This window comes from Lonchura striata, chromosome 1 (assembly GCF_046129695.1).
Source record: "Lonchura striata isolate bLonStr1 chromosome 1, bLonStr1.mat, whole genome shotgun sequence".
NCBI lineage: Eukaryota > Metazoa > Chordata > Aves > Passeriformes > Estrildidae > Lonchura > Lonchura striata.
Genome location: NC_134603.1, coordinates 11,868,611 through 11,895,885, shown reverse-complemented (window position 1 = coordinate 11,895,885; position 27,275 = coordinate 11,868,611). Strand labels below are relative to the sequence as shown.

General features: G+C 38.7%; 2 protein-coding genes across 4 annotated transcripts in view; one reads left to right on the top strand and one right to left on the bottom strand.

Moving 5' to 3' along the window:
* Positions 1 to 639: 639 nt before the first annotated feature.
* Positions 640 to 26,072, bottom strand: WASHC5 (WASH complex subunit 5). Of its 3 annotated transcripts, none has more exons than XM_021542343.3 (29): positions 25,918 to 26,072; positions 24,740 to 25,040; positions 22,729 to 22,874; positions 21,582 to 21,666; positions 21,210 to 21,310; positions 20,096 to 20,288; positions 19,380 to 19,532; positions 16,753 to 16,866; positions 15,497 to 15,668; positions 14,586 to 14,713; positions 14,141 to 14,270; positions 13,226 to 13,338; positions 12,416 to 12,582; positions 11,709 to 11,784; positions 10,919 to 11,029; positions 10,666 to 10,806; positions 9,186 to 9,266; positions 8,413 to 8,514; positions 7,646 to 7,825; positions 7,106 to 7,230; positions 6,568 to 6,730; positions 5,782 to 5,884; positions 5,592 to 5,671; positions 4,175 to 4,278; positions 3,582 to 3,711; positions 3,374 to 3,470; positions 2,823 to 2,976; positions 2,106 to 2,193; positions 640 to 1,064 (listed from the first exon to the last, which is right to left on the bottom strand). In XM_021542343.3, exons 2-29 carry the CDS (start codon positions 24,923 to 24,925, stop codon positions 1,008 to 1,010), a joined length of 3,480 nt encoding a protein of 1,159 aa, XP_021398018.1. In that variant the 5' UTR covers positions 24,926 to 25,040; positions 25,918 to 26,072; the 3' UTR covers positions 640 to 1,007. The 3 variants fall into 3 exon arrangements, with proteins under 3 accessions (XP_021398018.1, XP_021398019.1, XP_077638232.1); XM_021542344.3 differs by having other exon boundaries at positions 24,740 to 25,008; XM_077782106.1 differs by lacking the exons at positions 640 to 1,064; positions 2,106 to 2,193; positions 2,823 to 2,976 and having other exon boundaries at positions 3,248 to 3,470; positions 25,918 to 26,071.
* A 25-nt stretch (positions 26,073 to 26,097) lies between these two features.
* Positions 26,098 to 27,275, top strand: part of NSMCE2 (NSE2 SUMO ligase component of SMC5/6 complex) — a 132,342-nt gene continuing 131,164 nt past the window's right edge. The window contains exon 1 of the mRNA XM_021542346.3: positions 26,098 to 26,220. Coding sequence (XP_021398021.2) covers positions 26,113 to 26,220 — 108 coding nt within the window. The 5' untranslated portion in view covers positions 26,098 to 26,112. The remainder of the gene's footprint in view (positions 26,221 to 27,275) is intronic.

Below are 27,275 nucleotides of genomic sequence, written 5' to 3'. Positions count from 1 at the left end.
AGAAAGTTACCTCTAGGGCGGGAAAAACTTATCTCTAAAAAAGTACCCCCACAGAGCCTGGGTGTGCACCCCAGGACACCCCATCAGCTGGCTTGGTGCTGGAGCCAGGACTGGTGATCTCTTTTTTCTCTCTTTCTTTCTGTCTTTCTCTCTCTTTCTTTTTAATCCATCTCTCTTCCTCTATCTCCCTCATCACCCCACCTTTCATCCCACTCCTTTTCCAAGCCCCACTGCTGTGTGCTTAGGTTGGAGGTTAGGGACTAACATATCCATTTCCATGCCAAGTGTGTAATTTACTAATAAAACTTTCTGAGTTTTTGTGAACCCCCTTCCTTCTGTCATTCCTTTTGACCATGACCATCTTGGGTGCTCCCTTCCCCTTAAGGCTGGGGCACTGCATGTACCATAAGTGAAAATTATGTGACTAAGCATCTTGTTCCCAACATTAGAAATGTTACACCAATATCTGTGCCTTTAATTAGCCTAACAGGACTTTTCAGCTGTAAATATTTAATTATGTCCTCTATAGAATTACACTAGATGGTTGTAGCACACAGGCAGACATCAAACCTCTTTACATTGTATATGCATTCTCACTCCTGGTTCTTTTAAAAATAAAATTGTATTTGGAATCATCAGTCCTGGCAAACTATCCAACACCTTTATTTCCAATTTCATTGTTCATTTATGATACAAAAGTCAAACTTTCACAGATAGTTCTTCAGAACAAAAAACCTAAATGATTTATACATAAACAATTACATGCAGCATTTATAATGTGCAGTACAAAATGTACACTGTTTAGAGGAGATACAAGCTGTGTATCATGCCAAGATTTAAACAAGGGTTATATAGACTAGTGCTGATGGTTACATTTCACAGAGACAGCTGTAGGCACTGCCTTGAAGCAAAGAAAAGACACAGTTCTGAACAGCTGTACTTGCCTCATCCTCAGGCCCCAACTCCTCATTTCAGGTCTGGAGAAAAGCCTTGGTCCTTCTCCATATTCATAGAACAGTTCTGAATTCATCAAAAATGAAGCTTGGCACGTGTGCTTCAACAACCTGAGGGACACAGGAAGGCACAGTCAGGTATTTGCATTATCCATTTGTTGTCCATTCATCCATTAACAAGCATTTCTGATCTATGACCGAGCACACACACTGCTGACCTGAACCAGCCTGGCACCAGGATGTGCTCCCAGATGTGCACAAAGCAAGGAAGGAACAGCACAGCCAGGGCTCTGAGGAGATGCCAGGAGCACAGGGACAGAGTAGGAATGATGCTGTCCTCTCTGCTGTGCTCCACACAGCATCAGCCACAGCTGTAGGACTGACACAGAACTACGGGCTGGGAAGAGGAGACTGGAAGAATCTCACTCTCTTCATTGTGAATATTATCTGGGAAATGGCTACTGAATGCTTACTCAAGAACCACAGAGGAACAGTCTGTATACAGCAATCAGGATTATTACTTATTTTTAATACTACGTATACATAATATGTAATTCTCAAATGTAGTTAAGTTGCATTAAACATGAAACAAAGTCTCTCTACAAGTAGATTTTTAGCATTTCCCTTGCATGTGAGACAAGGAAGCTGCCTGGGAAATCAGGCTATGGCAGGAAGTGAAGGAAAGACTGGATACAGCGTTTCACCAAAATCTGGACTTTCTAATTAGCTTTTTGCCCTGTGTTTAGAATACTGCTAAGTTTAGTATTACTTGGAAATATCTTGGAAATTCTATTTTATTTCTTTCCTTCCCAACAGCCCCCAGCATTATACACTGAATAATAAATTTAACAGACTTGTTTGAAATTAGCACAAACGTGAAATCCCTTATTTATCAGTATTCATCTATTTATTCCTATAGCAGTGGGACTGAACTCTACAAACCATGGCTGCTTCTGCATCAGCAAGACCCTGACTTGTTATTTGTTACGTTGGCTCCTTTGTAGTACAAATGGGAGGTGTGAGCAATGTCTCCCTGGCCAGATCCCTTCATTGGCTATAGTGGAGGGAGAGCACACATTCCCCGCTCCTTTTTCCAGGGAAAATGCTTGGGGTATTTAGGGGCACATTTAGAGATATGGAATTCTTTCTTACCTTTCTTGGTAACTTGGTGTACCGAATGTAATCTTCCAGGAACATGAGGGCACCCACTACATCAGCAGGCATTTCTGGAATCTTCTGGCTAAAATTAAAACCACCACAGAGATCACACTCTTACTAATCAACCAGTTACTTGGATTAAATTAACTGAAAATGCCAGCTTTCAAATAACACCATTTCCACTACCTGTCATGTGATTCCATTAGAAATAGAAATAATGTTTTAATCTTCTATTTAGTAAAATATATTGTTGCTATTGTCTAATGCAATCATGGAATGATTTGGGCTGGAAGGAACCTTAAAGCTCATGGAGTTACAACAGTCCTGCCATGGGCAGGGACAATTTCCACTGGACCAATTTTCTCAAGGCCCCATCAACCTGGCTTTGAACACCTCCAGGCATGGAACATCCACAATTTCTCTGTGACATCCGTTCCAGTGCCTCATTACACTCATGGGAAAAAATTTCCTCCTAACATTAATCTCAATGTCCCCCCTCTTTTTGTTTAAATTATTCTCCCTTTTCCTGTCCCTGTCTGCCCATGTAAAAAGACCCATTCCACCTTTTCTGTAAGATCCCTTCAAGTACCGAAAGACTGCAAATGTCAACTATACTCTGTTGGAACAGAAACACTGAGAAAGCAGTGGTTTTTCACTGCTGAAGTCCTCTTCACAGAGGTGATACTTGGGTAAAAAGTAAAACATGAATACCTTGTACACTGCTCCATTGTGGAACGAATAAACTGACCAATCAGAGCCAAAAATTGTTCTGTGTATCTTGAGTGAAACTGTTTCAACAGGGTAAGGAGCCCCAGAACCAAAGGAAGCCAGTCAATTTGGTCAGCTGGCCGCTTGCACACCACTCCTGCACAGAAAAAAACCAAAACAATACATGTTTATAAACAAGAACATATTCTTCTAGCACAGGCTAATTTATGTAATGTACTCTTTGTGGGTTTTGCTGTCTCCCCTTCTGTTTGCCCACACAAGAATGTCCAAAACTAATGTAACAACTGCATGTCTTCCATGCTGAATGGTTTAATGATTTTAACTGAGGCATAGGATAGAATGAGAAACCCAGGAGCCTGGATTGTGTTTCCTACCCTACTGTATTTGGCTTAAATAGTATAACAAAACTGTCTGAACTGAACTGATAAAGTCAGGAACTGTGTATTTTCTATACAGGTAATTTTAATATTGTCTCTACAGAAATTTCACACAGGTTTAAATTAGATTTAGAAAAACAGCAACTTACACATTACCTAAATTTCTGTTGTACTGAAGTTTGGGAAACTGGGAAATGAGGAATAGGAAGTTGATGGTGGGAAAATATGGCAGACGTTTTGTTGTTATGTAGATCTGAGGGAAAAAAAAGAGTAGTACAAGTCTTCCACAACTTATTTTTTTTTCTCAGCTAAGAAAAAAATAGAAAAAACCAAATTGTATCAAACACCAGAATGTACGCCCGACCTTATTTAATGGATTGTGAATGCCAGCAGCTTCCAGATAAGCTGTGATTTCATATAAAAGAGTGTTGTCTTCTTTAGGATAAGGCAGTAATGGATTCTGATAATGTGCCTCAATGTCAGCCAGTATTGCTCTAAAAGGAAAATAGATTATATTAAATAATTAAAAAAATATCCCTGAATAAACTCTACATGATGCCACATGTCATACTAATAAAACAATTTCAAAGATACAAAAACCTCTACAGGGCCACAATCAAGAGTAGAACACCTTTTCTGGAGTATCTTTTTACAAACATCAGATTTGATTCAAAATCAGTATCACACATATTCTGCTCCTTTTTCTCATCTAAATATGACTTCAGAACCAGGTATAAACAAATGCTATTAGAAACTGCATGTTCAAACTAATTACTTGGCAAGTACTTATTTTTAATGTTTTTGCTGGGTTAAAATTCAAATACTGATCAACAAAAATCTGCACACAAATCACATTCCACATTTTGCTGTATATTTTAGATTTTGTAATTTTTGATTTCTGTAGTTTAACAATTACATCACGATACATGCAGTTCTTCAGAACATTTTGCTTCTTACTTATTGAGATTTTCCAAAGCAGCAGCCAAATGCTTGGAGTCAAACCTGCAGGAATAATTTAATTCATTGGTAATCTGTCGTCTTAAAATCTGCATCTGACCAACCTGTTGACACAAACACAAAAAGTGTGGTGTGTTATACTGAATGCAATGAAGGAAGAGTGGAGCCAAAGACTGACCCCAACTGCACAGTGCACTCAGAGCAGAGATGTAGTCAGAGTGCTTCAAGTTTACACACAGTTCCTGGTCACAGGTACAGGCCAAAGGAAAAGGGCACAAAAATGTAACAGGTATAAAACCCCAGTTACTTGCTTTTCATTGGTCAGTGAAAACGCCTGTACTCTGTTTCCCACCTCTCTGCAAACTTTAGGGCCAGCACAGCAGAAGAAAACATCACAGAGGCTCATTACAGTCAACCTTCTCCTTCCCTGGCTTTTCCTCTTCACTCCAGCAACATAAACATTCACAGCATTCTGAGAAACACTGGTCCCAATGTATCATTACAGAGATAAGATAAAGAGCCAAGATCGTGGGACAGCTTGTTTAAATCTTCAGCACAGTACAATGCCTTCTGTGGCAAGGCAAGTCTGGGAAATGCTACTGCTCCAAACTTTATCCTTGGGCATATCATGGTCACAAGGCACTGCGAGGAGTCTCAAGGGTTCCTGACACTGAACACTAACTTAGTCTGCCCACATCAGATCTCTAGTGCCAGACTCTGGTTTTGGTGAATGATTTCTTATGAATCTCAGTGCTAAGCACTTTGTGGAATGTGAGGTACCCATACAAAGGAAGCTCAGGAGATCTTGCAAACCCAGGCCTGCTTCCTTTATGGTGCTACATAATTCCAAGTCAATATAATACAATATAATACAGTAAGCAGATTAAAAGATCACAGAATCACAGAACCATTAAGATTGGAAGAGACCCCTGAAATCATTGAGTCCAACCTATGACCAAACACCACCTTATGAACTAAACCCTGGCACTGAGTATCACATCCAGTCTGTCCTTAAACACCTGACAGTGACTCCACACTTCCCTGGCAGCCTGTTTCAATGTTTAACAACCTTTTCTATGAAGAAATTTCTCCTGATGTCCAACCTGAACCTCCCCTGGTGGAGTTTTAGGCCATGTCCTCTTGTCTTGTCACTGTTACCTGGGAGAAGAGGCCAACCCTCACCTGGCTACATCCTCCTTTCAGAGAGTTGTAGAGAGTTGTAAGGTACTCCCTGAGCGTCCTTTTCTCCTTGCTAAACACCCCCAGCTGCTCCTCACAGGACTTACCCTCTAGACTCTTCACCAGCTCTGTTGCCCTTTCCTGGACATGCTCCAGCACCTCCATGTCCCTCCTGAATGGAGGGGTCAATATAACCAAAGAGGCTCTAGTGAATTTTGACTAAGTCACATGAACCTACCTTCATTATGGAATCTAAATAAGCTGTCCAGATCTTCTGTGTTTTTGCAATTGCTGCAGAATAAACCTTGTTTGAATTTGCTGTAAAAGAAGAAGGGTGAAGCATTAAATAAAAGAACAAGTAAGAAGAGAAATAAGTGCAAGTGTACAAAGACAATTGCTTTATTCCATCTTAACGAGTAAGCACTTACCTATGATTCCTTTGAGGGGACTGACAGCACTCATAAGCGCTTTTAAGGTATCTTGTACTGACCTGTCACGCAATATATTTTTCTGAAACATACTGAGGAAATTCTAAACAAAAGAAAGAAATAAGTAAGTAAAATTATCACACATGCACTCTAGGATTAATCTTGACAGCACTGGAGCCACATTTCCATAGATGAAGTAGAGAAATTCTGTAGTTACAGTTTTTGATTTTTGGAGTTATGTTAATCAATGTTACAACATTAAGAAGATCCCCCTTGTCAGTATCAAATATCCACTATGGACAAGTAGTAATTCAGTTTTTCAGGAAGAACTGTGTTTGTTGATACTTATTTCCCTTAAAATCTCTAAGCAGGCTAGAACTAGATTCTTCTCAGGAAATAAAAAACTTGGTTTCACATAATAGGTACTAGGGAAACAGTAATTTCATAGAATTGACATCTTATGTATAATGATAGACCCAAACAATCTTTGTTGATATCTAAACAGAAGAATAGAAGATGACCCGAAGTCAACTTTTAAGTACACACAGAGTGTGTACTTCAGAAAGCATCACCACACAACCTGGAATTACACAGCACCATTTACTTAAGAGCACTAACTTCCATAACTTTATCTGTAACTGAAATTCTCACTTTTGGGGTTGAAAAACCATTTTAAAAATGCTTTTGATTTAATTTTATAATTTCAGCAATTAACAGGTTTAAAAAAGAATTCATTATTAAACAATGAAGCATTGTGGCCTTGAGAAACTGAAGTTCAAAAATTACCTGCAGCTCCTTTACTATCATGAAACACAGCAGCCTGTCTAGGCCATTGAGACCAAAGGTACCCAGAGTATCTTGGATCTCTGAGAAGAGACGACTGTTGGTTACTTCCTGATGAGTTTTGATATCATACCAGGTATTCATCTGGTCAATATAGCACGTGATTCTGAGGGAAAAAATCAGCAAACAACTTCAGAAAAAGCTGCAGACTGTTCCTGTGATACTCTCAGTAATGAGTTACCTTTCTTAGTCAGATGAGAAAGACTGTCCAAGTGTCTCTGGTGATGTTTAGCTATTCTTCTCTCCACCAGGGCTCTGTCACCAGTCCCTGATTTTTCTCTTCTCCATTATTTAACCCACTGTTTTCCTTCTTAGATTAAAATCACCACTTTTCTAGACTAACTTTAAAATCTACAGGATGGACTGGGTAAATCTGGTTTTAAATAAAGATAAGACAGCTAAGAAAAAACTATCTCTTGTAGTTTGGTTTGTGTATGGTGGAATTGGAGATATCCAATGCATAGTGACACAAAGTACTTACTTTGGGTCTGTGATCCTCAGGATTTCTCTGCAAAGACGACCAATAAATGTTACAGACTCATCCACAGGTGTGAATTTTGGTATAGGAATATGAGTAGACTGGTATATACTTTGCCAGTCTTGAATCTGAAAAATAAGTTTTACAGTAATTTTCAGTGTTCCCATTGGACCTTTTAAATTTACTCATAAATTTTCCTTTGGTTCCGTTTAAAAGGAGCACACTGTAACACAATATTGTAAATTACACATAGCAGAACACTATAAAAACAGAATAAAGCTAAGAGAAGACCCAATCTTACTACAAAAATATATTAAAATATTCTAGTTTGGGTACTGTCCTCTTATGTACAAATAATGCAGGGGGGATGCTGAAACATATGAGAATAAGCTGAGGACAGATGTTTTACACAATAGTTAGCATATTCAGTTGAAGTCACAATGGTATCAACAATGGGTACACATGCCATCAGTCACAGGCTCTAACGGCCAACTCTAAAGACATTTATCAACTTTTTTTGTTGTTTTGGGATTTGAGTAGCACCTTTGTTCTTAAGAAGTTATTGCATTCCTGTTCCACGTTGTAGTTAATAATACGAGACACTTCCTCTTGCCAAATTTTTAAACCATATATGTTGACATAATCCTGGATATATTCAAATGATCGATGGAACCCATCCATTGTAGCTGCCATTTCTTTCAGTTTGGGCATGAGTTCGCTTGGCTGGAGACAAACAACAACAAAAAGATAAAACCAGAACTGTGAACAGGTAGAATTCAAAGAAAATGTTAAAGGCTTCTGAATACCCTTATAGAACAACCTCTCAGCCAGATCTGAAAAGCACTGAGAAATTTATCAAAGTTTGATATCAGAATTAATTCTTACTAAATATTTTTTCCTCCTACTTTTCATATTTATTTTTCCCTTCAGTGGTGCTACTGCTTGATCTGGGAGATTCAACAATCTGGACAGGATCAAAACAAGGAGTCACTCCTTATTTTATCATTACCTAGCTATGTTTATTTGGCTTCTGTGACCTGTCAATCATCACCGACAAAGGCAGTACTGTTAATTCAGAATAGACAGGACACTTTGGAATAGAATAAAAATATATTTTTTAATTCTATGTACACTTGGAAGTTTATAAACTCATTTGAACATCAAATAAAGAAATCCAAATAACCTTCAGTAGTCCAAAACTTTTTTTACAAAAAGGAAATCTGCATATAAAAGCATAAATTATTTTTTAGAAGGCAGTATAATAAAAGAGGTCCCTGCACACCCAAGATACATAAAAAATTAAAACCAACCTTGGCTCTAGGATTAAAGATGAGGCCCCTGTGAAGAGCCAGGGCCACCCGTTTTACCAGTTCCTTCCTTATTCCATCCTCCAGTAACTGTTTTGGGTCCACCTAAGTAGAAGAAACACTTTTCCTTTAAAGTCAGAAAGGTATAAAAATATAACGGATTTATTTTGTACCAAGGAAGATATTGAATATTTTGATAAAACAGGAAAGCACTGTTAACAGATGCACTTAACCACCAGGGCTTGTTCAAAGAATAAAAAATGAACATTCTTCTCCTAGAAAATAAATTATTTCTTTAAGATGAATGTCAAAGATTTGTAGTTCCCATATTCAATTTTTCTTCATGATCCACTGAGAATGTTGTACAATTCTAAGGAGCTGGTAAGCATTAAGAAGTGTTTGTTTCTTCAAGAATACTTGCTTCTAGTTCTCAAAGAGGTATCAATGTAGCCTTAATGTAAAACTGCAGGACAGATTATACCAATGGAAGAAACAGCTCTTCACAAAAGCTCTCCAGCAGGAAAAACCTTCAAGATCACCAACTACAGTGGATGAATCTATTAACAATGGGGACTGTGGGCTCCTAGGAACCTGAAAAAAAATGTAGTTCTTATCCGGCTGCCAATTTAGGCATCACTGTTTGAAAATTTGTATGCAAACTTATATTTTCTTGTCTTTTTATTTTCCTTCGAGGTCTCATATATTGTGCTGAAATCTGTGCTAAAGTACTAATTGCCATCAAACAACCTTTTCCTATTGAAATAATGGATCATTACCTTGATGATACCAACTAAAGTTGTTTTCATCATGAGGATACCTTCTGTGAAGATTGAAATTGCATGGGTTAGCTTGGCAACCTGTAACAGAAAAAAACTCATTGAAGTGATGTGAATAGATGTAAATTATTACTCTAAAAAAAAATCCGTGTTTCCCAGTGATTGCTTCCTATTTTAGATTTAAATAATTTGTGCTGATATACTTTCAACTTTACATCTTGTTCTAGACTTATATAATTACCTTTCTTTTAGTCAGATAAATAGAAGTGTATTAGCAATAGGAAAAAACAGGTACCTCTCAGAGGCTTCAGAGGGATAACAGAAGGGAAGACCAGCCATATCTTGTGTGCACAAAAACTATGGACAAAACCCTCAGCTGGTACCTTTGAGCGGGCTGGGAACACAGCTCACAGTAGTTACTCTATAATAATGCCTGCTGCCACTGTGAGTCCACCTCAGCGTTTCCACTGATCTAATACAGTAGCACATTCACTTGAAGTTTTACAATTATTTACAGTTAATACTATCCTTATGCTCAGAGTTCAGACAAGCCAGCCTTTTGCCTTTCAGGTGTTTACAATACAGAATAGAGAAGACACATCCAGATCTACAGTTCAGCAGAATTTTTAAGTGAAAAGCTTTAGTATAAGCTGTTTTCCCTTTTACTGCCTCAAAATAAAACACTACTGAACATGGCCTTCTCCTTCACTCCTACCCACACACAAGCCAGACTTAATTTAAAAAGTCTCATGGGGGAGTTTAAATCTAATGCTCAGGACTGAACATCAGCTCAATTAGAGATTCTGCTTGTTTGCAGAAAACACCTAAAAAGTGAGCACTTTGGCAAAATCTCCAGGGAAAAGCTGGCATCCTAACTGATTATTAGATTCTCTGGGGGAAAAGACTGAGCTACTCAGGTATTTGCATTGCATCTTTCTCTACTGAAAATAAAACCACATAATTTTCATGTTTGCTCACTCTTCCAGACTGGTTACAATGCAGAAATAAAAAACAGAGACAAAATGAGCAACAGCAGCTTTATCTGGTCAAATCAATGTGCCTCCATTCTCTCCTCATTTGAGAGCTTAACCCTGCTGGCTTATTCAGTCTTTGACCTTTTCCTCTTGGAACAAGAATACCAAATGTGGAGGGATTCATTTCAGACTCATGTTTTCAGGGTTCCATCCTCTCCAACAAATAAAAATATATTTATGCTCATTTATAAATTTATTTAATTTTTATTCCTCTCCTCTACAAGAGAAAAAGTTTAAACTTCTACAAATGGAAGTGCAAAAGTTACTCATCTGTCCTTTTGAAACCTAAGGCATGCTCAAAATTAAAACTGATGGGTGTTATTGTAAGTAAACAAATCTGCCTTCACTGTTAAAATGTAACTCTATGGAGCTGTACAGATTTAAACTTAGGTTAAAGTTGGCCACCCATAAGGTTTGCTTTTTCAGAATTCCTTTTTTAACTGCACCTCATATCGTGGTCCCAGCTGAGCATAATCTCGTAGTTTGTCCTTATCAAGGCGAGTGGGCACTTCAATAATATCGTGAGTCTGAAGCTTTATGATTTTGAGAAGAGATGTAAACATGCTTTCCGGAATTATCTGTAGAACCTTGTAAATGAGAGCAGAAACACCCACAGTCAGTATATTCTCATTAGAAAATAACTATCAACTAATAAAAAATAATTAGAGAACAAGGCAATTATGCCTTACAAGCACTCACCTTTCTCACATAGGAAACCAACTCGCCAGAGTAATACTGGGACACACTCAGAAGGTCGGGGCTGTTCGCTTGATTGATACGGAGAAGTGGCAAATCAAGAGCAGAAGCAAGCTAGAAATAAAGTTAAAATGTTAACTTCACTTTTGTTTCTCTGATGAAATTTATATGCTTGAATTCTCTTGCTCAGGCTCTTATCCTACAACCTAAAGTACTAGATTCTTCCTAAGGAGCAGTGTTATACCAGGCTTTCCAAGAGAAAAAAAAAATTGTTAAAAGTCAATGAAGTGCAACAGCCCATAAGGCTACCTTCCCTAAGATTGATAAAATTGTAACAGCTGCATGGGACATTTCAGTTGTAATTTTATATTCTCATTCATGCTAATCCCCGTTCTTATTTCTACAGAGGGTACATTCATCTGAAGCCAGAGCTTCATTAACAGACAAAGTGAAGAGAGAATGTAACTTCTTATATTCCTTCAGCCTGTTCTGATCCATATGCAGAAGATCCCATCTGTGCACCAATGCCTCCAGAAAACAGCTGTAATGAGTAGAGGCTGGACCATGAGACTTACTTGCTTTACAGCAGGAATATAATTGTTGCATCATAAAAACATGCATAATTTGGTTTTATTTTCCTTCAAATTAAATTGAGTTAATTCAATACTATCTAAAAAAACTAGACATAGAAGATGCTGATAAAAGGAAGTCTAAACTGTTTTTTGAGCTTTTTGAACGAACTGCTTTAATTGACCCGCAGTGTCCAGGTACATTCAGTGTTGCTCATACTTACCTTTAGGAAAGTGGCTCTGAGTTTAGTTACCATAGATGGACTGACTCTTATACTGTCTTGCATAATAGATGTAAAGCTGGAGGAGGAAACAAAACCAATCAGTTTCTTCCCCTGGAACTGTTATTTTCAACTGTTTAATTGTATGTCAACAACACCAGTGTAGTGTGTAAATGGCACAGGAGATTACTAACAAACTTCACTAAAGGAGGATTTAGGTCTGAAGAGATATTGGTTAGAAAAACCCTACATGAAAAAGGGGAGGTGGGAAAAATACAAGGCATCAGGGAGTGTGAACAGCCATGACAATGAAGTAGCAGCTCAGCAAAATCCCACCATGGAAACAGAGTTCTTGAGCATTAGTCTTTCCTTGTTTGTTTTTGGCTGAAAAATGAACTCCAGTAATTTGTAGAACACTTAATAAGACTAAAGGATGGAGACAGGAGGTTAACAAAGCTGTTATAGTTAGAACAGGATAGACAGTAAAAAGTTACACCATCACTTAACCTGCAGTTAACAACCTGAGAAGGATGGATGTTAATTCCTATTCAAGCTGATTATAATTCAGTATACTCAACAACTCACAGAATAATGCTTCAAGAGTGTTTTTAAATTGAAATGTTTATAGTCTTAAGAACATATATGCATGTTATTTCCCACAAGTTTTATAAATGGTTACTGACTGGAAGAAAAAGGTCCTGCTAACATACCTGTCAATTAATTGCCAAGCATAAGAGAGATCACCAACTATCTGCATGGTGATCAAGACCTCTTCTTTAATGTTGATAGTTCGGATCATCTGATGGAGAAATTTGCGGGTATCAGCCAGAAACTGGCAAACTTGCAGGTTACTTTCTAGCTGGTGGAACTCTTGGACCTATATTTAAAAACAAACAAGTAAGACTCATAAAAGGACTCATTTTTGGTTGTTTTCTATTCATCTTTAAGGACAGCAATACAAACAGAATCAGTAAACTGACATTTCTGGATTTTAGCAGAAGTAAGACACTTAAATCCTGGCCTGTTATAGAGTGTATTAACAATATATTTCACAAAGTTATTCAAGGAGGTGTACTGTGAAATATCATTCTGAGTATTCTTTTATATCCTGGAAATATAAGAAGCACACACAAAAAAAAAACCAAAAACAAAACGTATTTTTTTTATTTTGCCTTTCAAATTACCCTTTCTAGTGAATAAATGAATTTATTTTCTGAATTTCTAAAAAAAAAACCTAATATTGCCAAATAATGTTAAATACTGAATTAATTTCTCTGAAAAAAACCTACAAACCCACCACTACAGGCAGCATGACATTTCATAATATATTTTACAGTACCAAGGTTTATACAAAACTTCTGCTTACCATATATATGTAACAGCAAAGATCTAATAGATTTAAACATTTGTTGAAATGCAGACCTGTTTTGTATCTCTGCTATTAAGAATCAGTACATGTGTAGAAAATGCTGTTGCTCCAGAAGGAAAAGGTCATTTATCTCAAAATGTCTTTTCCTTACCTCTTCCAAAGCCTGTATTAGCTGCACAGTTTTTCTGCCTGCTGCAGTGGAATCATCATAGTTCAGAGACATTATTTGCTTGGAGATTTCTCTGAACCAAGCCTGGAGATTTTCTATGAAAGAATTAAGAAAAATTTAATGAAATCTCTGCATATATGATAGGCAGCAAAAATAGAGGAAGCTTGCTAGCCAAAAGAAAGAACAAGCTATACACATGGGAGATTATTTTTACAAGTTTTTATTTCATTGGTATATTTCTAGTCTTTCAACATGTACACTTGTAAAGTGGTAAATGATCAGGCAAACTTCACATGCAATATTAAAAACACCTACCAACATAAATGGCCATTTAAAAAACCTTATTTTTACACCAGTTCAAGAGAAAAAAGTAAGTGTTTCAAAAAACAGTGCAAGGAATTTGGAAAGAAGCACAGATTAAACTTTTAAGTCCTTAGAGAACTTGGAGAATACCACTCAGTATAGATAAGTAAAAGAGGGTTTGAAAAAATGCTGATACAATTCAAATCCAGGTTACAGCCAGGGAAAGAATAAGGGAAGAAGTAAACCATCCCTAAATGTAATGGACATGATCTTCTCACTCCTTTGTACATAGAACATGGTAATGTGAACTCCATTTTACATACAGAAGTGAACTGACATTTTATAGTTTTAACTGGTATATCTAAAGGAATGAAAAATGCTTTTAATCTAAATATTAGGTACCTAAATATTGCTTACATATGGAATATGTGCTGAAAATCAGAATAAGACAAGAGATAAAGAGAACTCTTTGGCAGCTGAGGAACATGAAAATTGTTCTTATCACTATTAGACTAATATATTTCATTTTGGCATCACTTTAGAAATATAAATTGAAATAACTTTTTCCCCCGCAGTATAATTTTTAATAATTACCATTTTTCTCCACTCTAGTAAGAGGTTTAACTCCTGAGAAGACATCAGCAAGCTCAGTCATCCTTTCAGATCCCTCTTTTTTATAGTTCTCCCATTTTGCTTGTTTTTCTGACAGCATCTGCTTGAACATCTACTGAAACCCAAAGCATTTGGTTTATAAAACTGGAAAGGAGGCATATCACTATAGATGAAATAAAATACTGAAAACAGATGGAACTGACTAAGTGATTTCTACATAACTTCAAGATCTTGCCAGAATATTAAAAATGAAATTAAAAATATTTTTAAGAAATACAGACAGTGTGATGGACATACAGTGACAGAAGCTTACTGAATTTTGTAGAACAATACTATGAAGATTTTTTGATTTTTAGTCACTTTTAAAAATACCCAGTGAATTTTTCAGGTTACAGATCTTAGAAGATTCTGGTTAGCAGCACATTACCTCTTTTAAAATGAATTCAAATTGAGCTGTATCCAGAAGTAGCTGGAAAAGGATCCTGGAATTGTACCTTGAGTCTGTTAAAATTTGATCCTTTATTTGGCGGAGACGTTTGTTATTTGGATCACAAGCTGAAAATGGAAAGACAACATTTCCCCACTGTTACACAGAATTTGGCCAAACTTTTCAATCTTTGTAAATACATTAATTTTTAATAGCTTGAAGGCAAAACCATTTTGCTCTGGTCTGCAAATCCTCACTTGTTTTCCATTTACATGGACTAACTCTTCCTTTGAATAGGATACAATTAAGGTTTCTGTGGTGCTTCAGCCTCCTTAAAACTCCTGCAGGTTTCTGAAACTAAATGTGAATTTTGTCCATCTGACCAAGAAGCCTTGAGATCAGTATTTCTAAAACCATTACAAAAATTGTATGGAGGTGTAACAGAAGCCCTCTTGCATATCAAGAAGCCTCAAAGACAGCCCAAGGATTTAAAAAAGGGAATTGTCTAAATAGGTCACACCCAAACTCACATGAGAGACATTACTCAACAGTTTCAGCTGAATTTCAGTTCAACAGAACAAAAACCTTGGCTTCAACCTGTTAATTACTAAGATTTTAAGAAGTTGGCTACTTCTTTCTTTTTGGAGCTGGGTAAAACTTTTAGAATGATGTATTTCTGCAGAATATTATTCAACAATATCATGACTTCTACTACTTTTTGTAGCTGTGTTTGAGGAAATGCATGGGCCTTCAGACAAGGCTTTAGGAGACTATTTGCAAAACAACAGCTCAACAATCTCCTGCAAACAGTAGAGGAAACTGCTGACCTCAACAGCAGCAGAACTGAACTTCCCTCAGGGCCCAGAACGAAGCCCCAGTGGAGCAGGACCCACAGCTCAGCAGCGTCTCACCGGTGTCTGCCGTGTGCAGCATCAGCCAGCGGATGGCCACGTTGCAGTCTCGCAGGCAATTCAGCAGCTTGGGAATGTTGTCCAGCACCAGCTCTTCCCTCAGACAGCCCTCCTTGAGGAACTGCTGCACCTGCGTGTGCACTCGCTCGGTGACTGCAGCATATCTGCTGGCCTTAACACACAAAGCCTGCATCAATAACATCCTTGCCTCAAATGGAATACACCACGTTTCCGACAGCTTAGCAGGCGCACGGTCAAAAAAAAGTGCTATAAAATTATTATTATTACTAGTAGGCAATATTATACACTGCAAGTGCATGACAAAGGATGCAAGAAAAACTTTAAAGCAAGGCAATAGTTGTCTAAGATTTATATAGCCCTCAAAGTAAAGTGAGATACACAAGAAGTGAACGTTGCACAAGTATTTCTCACAGGTGGTCAGGTTGAAAACCCTTAGGAATAAAACTCTGGAATTACCCAAAGAGACCCAGAGAGCTGAGAGAAGACTTTGATAAGCAGTTTTCCTATGTCAGAAAACAACCCGCACACACAGCACACATGTTCCCGCAGAAAGTAGTTCCAGAGTCCAGGCTACACAGGAAGCATAATGTTTCAAAAATGCAGACTTTTTATATATATATCCACTTATACACTCTCTAGGAATTATTCCTAAAAAATGGTACTAATATTTTATTTCCTAATGGGAAAGGACAACAACAAAAATCTATCACAGAAGTGAGATACTTATTTGTCACTGTGAGACAGTCATAAATTGAAAAACACACTGTATCTAAGAAGGCTGCTCTATATTTCTTTTACAACATACTGTCTTTTTATACTCTTTCACAAAGTTTATACTTATTCATTGGTCAGAATAAAGCAACATAATATTCATTGGAGCAAGGCCTGCCCCTCCTTTATCTCTCTCCCTCCTTTGTTTCCAGCCTGAAGGCCTTGGTAAAGCTCATTTCAGGAGCAAAGGCAACTCTTATTGGCTCCTCTCTTTCACTAACCCTTTCTGGCTCACAGATCAGCTGTGAGCCCCTTCCATACTTATTACTAATTGAATTCTACTTGGTTAACTTCTTCTCTAAAGATGAAGGAAAAAATCCTATTCATATTCCCTAAGTCTGCCACACAATATAGTACATACATTGTATGCAGGAAGAAAAGACTCATGCATTATTGATGTCATATACTTCAGATGCCCACACATCTTGCATCTTGCTAAAAATATTTAATGCTGGTTTATGTACCTGTTCTTTGACATTTGAAAGATCCAGAGTGTAGTTGAGGGCAGTTTTAGCAGCTTTGTAGGGTTCCCATGCTTCTGCCAGATTGACAGTGATTCCCATGTAAATGCTAATGACCTAAAATTGGAAGCAGAAAACAAGAAGTTGTATTTATGTTATTATTAAGAAAAATACAAGGTTTGCATTTAGCAATATGACAGAAAAGGATATGCTGTGGGTATAAGTAAGAGATAACTGAACTTTTTTGGTAGTAGTACTCTTGGGTGCACCACCTTGGCAAAGCAAGACTTTGAAACAAAAGGCACAATTAATTAGAAGCTTAGTTCTGAAAACAAGATGGCAGCTCTTTCAGTCACTATATATGATACTCAATTTTTTTCTCCATGAACTCATAACTTATTTTTCATTTCCATGATGCTCTAAAGAAGATTGATAAAAGCAACTGGGGGAAAAAACTATGATAGGGAGGGCAAAATGAGATTAATTAATCTTACTGTGAGGATGCCCAAAGGACCAAATTAAACTGTAATGCATCTTTCACAGTGACACAACAGAAAGAAATTATAATTTAAAGTATGATTTTTGAGGAGCAAAGAGAAAATGATTTCAGACTCCTGGAACAAGTTTAAGAATGATTAAAAATACAGATTTGTGAGTAAGTAACAAGTATTTGTAACATAATTAATTTAAAATTGAAGACTTGGTTTACTGATAGAAGAAGGATGTACATAGCTGTGGGATTATGAGCTTTGTCACAATGATGCTCCAATATTCCTCCATACAGGCATGATCACACTGTCAGCCTTTGAGCTCTTCTGGCAGTGTCAAGGAAAGGCAAATGGGACCCAAGTCTGCTGATATGAAAATCTCTCTCATATTGTTGAGGTGAAGCTCATATTTCCTGTAGATGACAGCTCCTCACAAGGAACTGCAGGAAGTTCAAAAGGAACTTAGCACTTCAACTGCTAAGAAAAATTTGAAATCAGCCTAGGAGTTCGAGTATTTTGTATGATGCAGTTAACTTCCATACCTGACCACAAGAAGATAGGTGTTGTCTAAAAATATCAATTTGTACTATGAAGTCAAGTTAATAAAAATGCTGGCATAATCAAAAATTTGCAGTGTCACATTCTCATTGCTAAAAATAAGCCTTTTAGTTCTCCAGAAAAAGAGGAATTCTAATGTCTACTGGAATAGCCAACTACTGCAGTTTCTTCCCTACCTCCTTTACTGTTCCACTTATGGTACAGAAGAATACAACTTGAAGCCAACAGAGATACATAAATTAATGTACAGTTTCTTTGTTAAGTCTGATTCCCTTTGATATAGACAACCCAGGGGCTCTATTCTTCTATGCCAGCCTATTTTAACAGCAGTTTTTGTAGACTAGGGATTCTGGGTAGAAATCCTAAATCTCAGTACTGAAACGTAGGTAATTCCATTTTAATTACTATTCCTGGAAAGGTCGATAGAAGCACATGTAGTGACAGCTTTAGCTTCTATGTTATTTGGACAACAGCACAGAGCTAATCGTTAAACAAGTTTTCAAAGAACATCAGTGTGGGATGATTTGTTGGGGACCAAGACTGTCCTCTACAGCATTATTGACACACTGCTAGAATTCACCAGCAGAAACCACATGAAGGTCAGAAATGACAAACATAAAGTTGTGTACCTGGGACAAACCCAAACCCTTGCAACAACACAACTGGCTGCCTGTGACACAATTCTGCAGAAAAGGATTTAAGTGTCCTGCTGGACAAAACAAACATGAATCAGACACACAGTCTTATGACAATAAAGAATAATTAGACACTGGGCTATGCCAGACTGCAGCCAGCACATTGGGGGAAGGGAATCTTTCCTTCTAGTCAGCTCTCATGGGGTCTCATTGAGAGAGATGGGTCCAGATTTGGGCTCCTGAGACAGACATGCACAAGCTGGAATGAAGTGAACAGGAGGCCTAACACAACTGTGGGGATGCAGTATGTAAGAACAGGGTTTGCTTAAGGTGGAAGAAAGATGTCAAAGAAATCTGACCGTGGTTTTCCACCACCTAAAGGGAAGTTACGACTAAGACAGAGCCAGACCCATCTCAGAGGTTCACAGTGAAAAGACAAGAAGCAACAACCACAAGCTGTAACAAAGGAAATTCCAGTGGTAGAGAAGGAAGGAATTCTTCACCATCAGAGTGATGCAGCACAGCCAGAGGTGTCCATAGAGGCTGCAGAGTCTTCACCGTAGGCATTTCCAAAGCTAACTGGGCAAGGCCTGGGCAGCTTGATTTAGCTTTGAAGTCAACCCTGCTTTGAGGAGAAGGCTGGACTAGAAGATGCCTCAAACGCCTTCCATCACACATTTTCCTGGGACTTATTTTATCTTGATGGTATTAGAGTGCAGCTGACTGAAGCATTTAAGACAATAAATTACACTTTCAAAGGACAGCCTTCCATGCTTATCCACAATGTTTGACTTGGACTGCTTCACTCTGAACAAAGTAAAATTTCCACAGAGAAGAATCTGTTCTAATTTTAGGTTATTATTACATTTCCATAACACATACTGTAACAATAATTTCAATTGATAACATCAAATCCAGGGAACAGTTTTAAAACAGAATTAGTTTTTACCCAATTATCTGGAAAGTACTTATCCACAATCTCTCTCATTTTTGCTTGTTGAGTGTGAAGAATAGAAGGGTCAAAATACAGTATCACATAGAGCATAGCAGCCTGAGTAGCCAGGGCAGTGCTGCGGTGTTCTGGTAATGGATATGCTGAAACCTGGAAAAAGTAACAAAACAAAGCTGAACATAATACAGTGCATCATAAAGCACCTGAAAATATTCCTGGACACATTAAAGAGTGCAGTGTATATATACTATGGGGCAAGAAGTTTATTTAGGTAAGTTGGACATGCTTACTCATACACCATATTTACCAAATGTATTTCCAAAGTGTAAAAGTTGACTGCATAGATGTGTGCTACTTTTAACAGGCTACAGTAAGATTTTACTATGCTGTAAATAAGTCAAGTAAGACACGTCCAATCATAAGACATTAAACAAAAATGGTACTTTTTACTGCAAGGCTAACCAAGTACTGCAGCAGATTGCCCAGAGAGGTTCTCTGCTTTGTATCTCTGGGGATACTCAAAATCCAACTGAATGCAGTCCAGCGCAACCTGCTCCAACTGACTGTGCTCGAGCCAGGTCGGACTAGCTGACTTCAAGACCTACAACCTCTGACATTTATTTTTCTCTGCATTTCATGGTTGGTAATTAACCTGAGAATGAATTTGATGCTCCCCTTTACTTTAAAGCCCTCTTTTATCTCAGGTGGCTTACCTGGTTGTAAATGTCATCTGAGCGTAGGCGGCCAATAACCATGCTAATGAATGTTTCACTTATAGGAACCCTGCTGAAGTAACTCTCGGGGTAGTTTGGAGGTCTTTTAGCTCCAGGTTGGCTCGAGTATCCAGTGCTTCGAAGCAATTTGCAAATATCATCTAAATTGGAGTCAGCAGAGGATCGGGCTGCACTGTTTTACAAATAAAGAGGAACAAAAATATGAGCTATATGACCTAATAATTTCCTTTTCTCCTACCCTTTGTAACCTTCTCACAAGAAAATTAATAAATACTAAAGTCTAAAGAAGATTTTTGGTTGTTTATTCCATTAATATCATTTTATAGGACACTGGTGAATGTCTGTACTAAAATTCCAGATAAGCAGAAAAAGCACAAACAGAAAATTAAACTCAGGAACAGAAAGAATGAGTTTATATTCAGAGAAGAATTTGTTCCTTTTTTTTTTTTTTTCCTTATTTTTTAAATTTTCATTTTCTTTCTCCCAATTTCTGAATTCCCTTTGTCAATTCACTTCTGCATTCCAGAGTTAAAGAATCTCTCCTTACATACTGAGAGGCATGAACATAGTCAAAGTAGCATTTTTGATCTGTGGAAGGATTTGCACTGATACCCTTTACGACCCCAGCTGTTACACCCTGATGCTGAGAACCTACCCTGTAAAACTTGTTACTGATTTACCTAAAAAGCACTCTAACTACAAGAAGTCTGACTTGCAATACACTTGTCACCTCAATAGTCAGGACTTTTCAGAAAGTTTCCTTGCACATTAGGGCACCTGTGACACTTTCATAGCTGGCATTTGCAGCCCAAAAGCTTTAGCTGAAAGTTTATTTGTAGACTGCAAATGTCTGTTGTAACAGAATACAAATCTGTTGCTCATTTTGCAGCTGAACTTGCAAAAACAGATAAAAGCTAAAGCAAGGAGTTCTACTGATATACTATTCAGAGAGTTCTGAATTATCTGTATAAAGTCAGTTGATTAAAAAGGTGTTAATATTTCCATTTATCTTAATTCAATGACCTAGGTTACTGAATATACTGGAGGTTACACATTTCAGCCTTGAGTGCCTCTGTACAGCTATATATATGACCTGTATCGGTAGTAGGAAACCAACATTCTTTCCCTGACTTCTCCTTCAATCTTCTGGTCAATGACCAGGAGCATGACTCCATATAAGTACAGGGCTTCACACTGTTTGGAAAGAGAAAGAATGAAGAAAGAAAATCACATAAACATGATTTTGCAGCAACATTTAAAGAAAAACTTGTACTGGCGAATTAACCCAATGTCAAAAACGTAATCAACGCAACATGAAAAATGGCAGGCTGAGGATTTTTGCTCTTTGTCCTGCTTGAAGTGAGTCACACCACTTCCATGCATTTGGGAAAATTACATTTTTGTCTAGTGTGGCACTTGCTGAGTAGGTTAATTTTCTACTATTATAAAACTAGTCAATACTCACTAGAAGCTGTTTTCCATCTTCATTAAGGAGGACGGTTTCTAATGTTTGCTGAATGTAAATTCCTTCATTGAGGTCATCTAAGTATCTAGGAATCATGAGAAAAACTTCGGTCATTGACTATTTTGCTCTCAAACTAGAACTCAATCCGTGACATTTTCTCTGAAAGCCAACCAATGCATCAGAACATTTCCCTAGTACAAGAAGCATGGCGTTTTTCAGACAAAAAGAAGAGAGGCGCTCCTAAAAAATGAGAGATTGGAACCCCCCTAGCTAGTGCCAACCAGTTGGCAAAAGTTTCCTTCCATATCCTGATGGTGCATGTGAAAGACACTGAAGAATACCCAGCAGCTTACAGCTCATCCCCTTAATCTGGTCATGGGTGGATAAAGCCTGGGAAGGCTGCTATGCAATAATGTAGTAAAACTGTCATATTTTCAAGTTACCTAAGTAAACCTCCTGGAAATACCATAAATTGATCTCAATTGCAATTTGGAAGATAGAGCTAGAAATAGAGTATGTTCACCTGAATTAACAGAAGATTTATTCCTATTAAAGGATCTTCTAGTAACATGACTTCGTAAGTAATATCAAACATTTAATTTTTTCACATAACATTAATAGTAAAGCCAACTCTCACGTTTAAGATCCTCAGTAACTTTTTCTTAGAGCATTTAATGAAGCTTTAATTTTGCTTTTTACATGTCAAAGTAACAAGCTTGAGAATATGGCATCTTCACTAAAAGATTAAGTTCAAGAAAATAATGCCAATGAAAATTAAAAAAAACCCTCAAACTACCTAACATTCTGTTTTGCAAGATCGAAAAAAAAAAATAGCTTAACAATATGGATTCTCCTTTTATTTAAAAAAAATCTTCAGGACAATCTCTAAGATAAAGAAAAACAAACTCATAGTTATAGTTGAGGAAATGAGGTAGAGAGGTTAAATGTTTTCAAGTCATATATTAACCTGGAAGGGAACTGTTGGAGTAAAAGTTAGTGCTCACTTCAGCAACAACCCAGGTTTGTTGATGCACATGAATGTGCTTCAACAAGGAGTATATTGGGTCTCTAAGGAAAAAGCTTCTAATCAATAGGACAAAACAGAAATCTAGTCTTTAAGAATCTGTATGTATTCAAGATACCATACCTGTTTAAATCTACAATGTATTTATGTACACTCTGAAAAGCTAAATAAAATCTTGTCAAAATTTCAATGTTGTTTTCACGAAATTCTTCATCTAAATCCAGTAACTCAGGCTTGGCTTCCAGTTTACCTTCACATATCTCAGGCCCCTGAAAAACAGAAACTCACCTTTAGAGACAATACTTGACTTTGATCTCTACTTGACTTCTCTACAGTAGGACACAGACCATGTACAACCACCCCTGTGTGCAAACTACAGTTATCATTTCTTACCAAAACAAGGATCTGTAGTTTTCTAACCCAGTTTGTGGCTAAATATTGATTCCATAAAGATGAGTTTTCCACATTGTTACAATCTGCAATGACTTTAAATTGATTTATCCAATGGAAAAGAATAGTCAATGCTTTCAGTAAAGCCCCAGTATATCTGAAGGCACTGGGTGCTTTCTATAGTGCTAACTATCTCACTGATGGAATTTTTTTCCTTTACCCATTTCTTCTGGTTGACTTCTCAGATAGAAACCACAACATTGAGGGCTCAGAAAGCGTAGTATCTTCTCATATATTCAAACTGCTTCAAAATATTAGACATGTTTTTTCCACACTCTACATGTGTAGACAGTACTTGTCTCCTGAATTAATGCAGACACTTTGTCATTAACAATCATGGGGGAAAAAGATTTGGGATGAAGAACCTGACTTCCTTAAAGCAATAATACAACTTTTCTAGCCCTTTACCACTGTCGTATTTCTCATAAGCACCACGCAGTATTAGCATCACCAACTAAAGGAAAATAATGCTAAAGTTTAATTGGAAGTACTATTAAAATGCAATTGAAAATATCCAGCTGACAATTTGAGTTTTTAAAAATACTCTTTGCTTCTCTTTCTGTGCAAAATATCTACATAAAACAAAGGATAAAAACAGGTGCCAAACTGCCTATGAAGTTAAAATGGACAAAGTAACTAGTCTCAACTTTTCAAATCTCAAATCTTTCCTCAGAAGTAATTCTAAGAATTGTGAATACAGAAGGGGTGCATTTGCAGTAAAAATATCTGCAAATTCTCTAATCTTTGCTTTAACAGTATGACTTCTATGGATTTATTTGATTTTAATGATGAAAAACAGCACACTTATGCTTTCTTAACATTCAAATTTACTGAGGCTTTAAGGATTACTGTATTTCTTACCAATTACAGCTATCTGCTTTTAGACTTTTAAGTAATTTGTGCAAAAAAAAAAAAAAAAAATTCTACCAAACACCTAGATCTAAAGGTAACTGTGAAATCATTTGTGCTCTGGATTTTCAGTATCCAAACCTCATGGTGCCTGAAATTTACAACTCCTACTACAATCAAATTGACTTAAAAGTGCCTCCCTTGCTTTATTATTAACATTTCTTGTATTGGACAGTCCAAATAAAGTCAGATTAGACAGTCTCTGTTGTTCCTTCTTAATCATGGTGGAAAACGACAGAGGGAATTTTGTATTAAAAGCTTAATTCTGAAAGAGAAATAAGGGCTTTCCATGGACACTTCTCCTTGACTTATTTATTTATTTATTCAGTGCATGTGACAAGTCCAGAGGAAGAACAATCACAGCACTGTCAGACAGGAAAGCAGAAAGCAGTTTTCATGGCTGCAAAGAATAAGCTACAGATTAACAGAAGAAAGATGGGCATGCTGCCCACGGCACTGCTCTGAAGGGAAACAAACAACCATGCAGCCTCAGAACCTGCTGGAGGAAGTTTAATTTAGTGGTCCTGCAGGAATTACTACCACTACCACTACTACCACTACTACTAGTGCCACTACTACTACCTCCCCAGAATCCAAGACTCATGTCTTATATAATTGATATCTATCAAAATTCACAGCCAGATGACACATCAAACATTTTGGAAGATGTAATAGTAATAAACACAATAGTCAGGAATGGCTGTATCACAAGCTAAAACATCCTCATGTTGGACAGCAATGCTTTAAGGAGAAGTTTAACAATAAAAGGATTTACCTTGAAATAACTGAAATCAAATATGATATCTCCATACTTCTGCTGATCAGCCTTGTCCTTTAGTCTGAAAACACCAGGAATAAATTCGGAAAGTCTCAGAAGTTCTGCAATGATGGCATTTCCACAGGAAACAATCCGAAGAATTGCCTGACCACAGAGATTGTTTTCAGCCAGAAAATCCACCATTGTGGAGCTCAGTGTGACAGAGCAGCAGAAGTCCTGCAGTCTGATTCTGATCCTTACTCTTTAGGTTACTGGAAGCAGAAAGCCTGATGAAGAGACCAGCCACGCCATTAATAACCTGTAAAAACAAACCCACACACATCCAGCGTGGTTTATATTCATGTTTCTGATAATTTAATTTGTGGATATTTAAGCATACTCTCCAATCTTTCAAATTATGAAATCTAAATTATCCACAGCTTTTGAAATGAAAAAATGCACAGAATTCATTTTCAGCACGTACACTTAGTTTGAGAAGTGAACTGTTTGAGCAGGCAGGGGAAGTGTGATCTTTTGAAGAACAGTTGAAGAACACTATTAAAAAATGAAACAGTCACAAATAGTGAAGCAATTATGACCAGGCGAGGAGATTGGGCCCAAGGAAAGCAAAGTCACTTCACAAAATGTGTTTTTAAGATTCACTTTAAAAAGTCAACCGAAGTGATCATAAGGGCTTTAGCAATAAGGAAAACTTTCATAGCAAATGGAAATGACAGAGCTCCGTTCATTATTTATTGCTAAAGGACGAGCTTCCATGCTGTGCTTGCATTTCCTGCTCAGTTTTACTCGTTCACGCGTCTCCTGCGGGACACGGCGTGCAGCGCCAAAAATAAGCGTCTGTGCTTCAAAAACACCTATGGAAAATTATGACCAGGCTTGACTTTTCACCAAACACTTTCTGGAGCATTACGATAATTTGACAGTGCGCTGTCCCAAGGCAGTTCTGACCCAGAAGGAGCGGCCGGAGCCCCCCCAGGTGCCCAGTGCCGCCGCAGGCTGCGCTCCGCAGGGCGCACAGCGGCTCCAGGGCGGCAGCGGCCGGACGGGCTCCGAACCCGCTCCCGTCCCGTTCTGTCCCGTCCCGTCCCGTTCTGTCCCGTCCCGTCCCGTTCTGTCCCGTCCCGTCCCGTTCTGTCCCGTCCCGTCCCGTCCCGCTCCGCCACCGCCGAACTCACAGTCTGCGCTCAGGCGGCCCCGCTCCCTCGGCGGCTCCCGCCGGCACCCACCCCGCCCGCCCCGCCCGGGAGCGCCAGCGGGCAGGGACGGCTGCGGGCTCAGGAGGATGGAGGGAGGGTGGGAAGGACGGGAGGGAGGCGGCGGCGCTCCCTGTGTCGTAGCCGAGCCCTCCCGTCACATGACGGCGCCGGCTGATGAGGCGGTTCCGCCCGCCCCGGTGCCGGCGCTGCCCGCCTGCGGTTGCTGCGGGAGGCGGCGCGGGGCCGCGCCGGGACCGCTGCGCTGCCGGGCTGCGGGACGAGGTGAGCAGCGCCGCCGCCGAGGGGGGCTGCCCCGCCGGCCCCGTCCCCTCCGCGGGCTCGGGCAGCGCTCCGGGGCGGCGGCGGGCGGGTGCGGGGCCGTGTGTCCGTGTGGGACTGCCCGGCCTGCCCTGGCCGGCGGCCGGCCCTGGCCGGGGAGGCGGCCAGAGGCCCTGGGAGCCGGAGCCCTGCTCGGCGAGCTTGCTCCCCGCCCGGCCGTCTCCCTGTGGGCGCTCATCACCGAGTGTGCCCGGGCTGGACACTGATCCTGCTGCTCGGAGAGCACTTGGCACCTGTGGAGCTGCTGTTACAGAAGCAAATAATACTTTTTTCTTACCTCTGGTTCATACTCGTTGAAGAATTCTATAGAATACTATATAATAATAGAAATTGAGACATTGAAGAATAGAAAGTTTAGGTAATTTCCTCAAATATTTAAAATAGCGAACGGAATAGAAACTGTAGGGTTATCTTGTTCTTTATCCTGTCTGGACCATTTCATCACTTCCTGAAAGAAAAAAAAAGTGTCCTCGATAGTCTCCCATTCATCACGGAGTTTGCTGGTTGTGTTTTCCAGAAGTGAAGGGGCTGGAGGTTGCACATGATAAGTGCTTTGATGCGCCCACTGAAGACCTTCCTGCCGAAAAGAGTGCGGTAGAAACACTGCAGTGAAACCAGTTACAGAGAGGAATGTGCCCCTCCCTTGAAAGGTAGAATGGACAGCTCCACTGAGCTGAGGAATTCACTTAGTTCAAGAGTGAAATCTTTGCCTTGGGATCTGTAGGAGACTTGAGGAACAGTTGACCGGCTCAAAAGAGCCAGCTGGGAAGTGGTGGGGGTACAGGATCTGTAAGCCCTGAAGTGGCAGAGCACAGAAGATATAAGCAAAGCAACACGTGTGCCAAACATGCTCTGCTGCCAGGGGTTTAGAAGTTGCTGAGACAATGCTGGATCCTGGGGTGATGGCCATTTACTTTTCTCTCCCCATTTTTTTTTTTTCTTTCTTTCTCTGGTTTTCTGGCATACTCTTCTCAAAATATGTAAGTCAGACTGGAAAC

Excerpts from the sequence above, each read along its gene's own strand:
- WASHC5 (XM_021542343.3), bottom strand. The coding sequence starts at position 24,925 with ATGGTGGATTTTCTGGCTGAAAACAATCTCTGTGGTCAGGCAATTCTT. Across the intron at positions 11,785-12,415 it reads GCTTGGCAATTAATTGACAG|CTTTACATCTATTATGCAAG; the intron begins GTATGTTAGCAG and ends TTCCTCCTCCAG. Across the intron at positions 4,279-5,591 it reads ATTTAGATTCCATAATGAAG|GTTGGTCAGATGCAGATTTT; the intron begins GTAGGTTCATGT and ends TTGTGTCAACAG.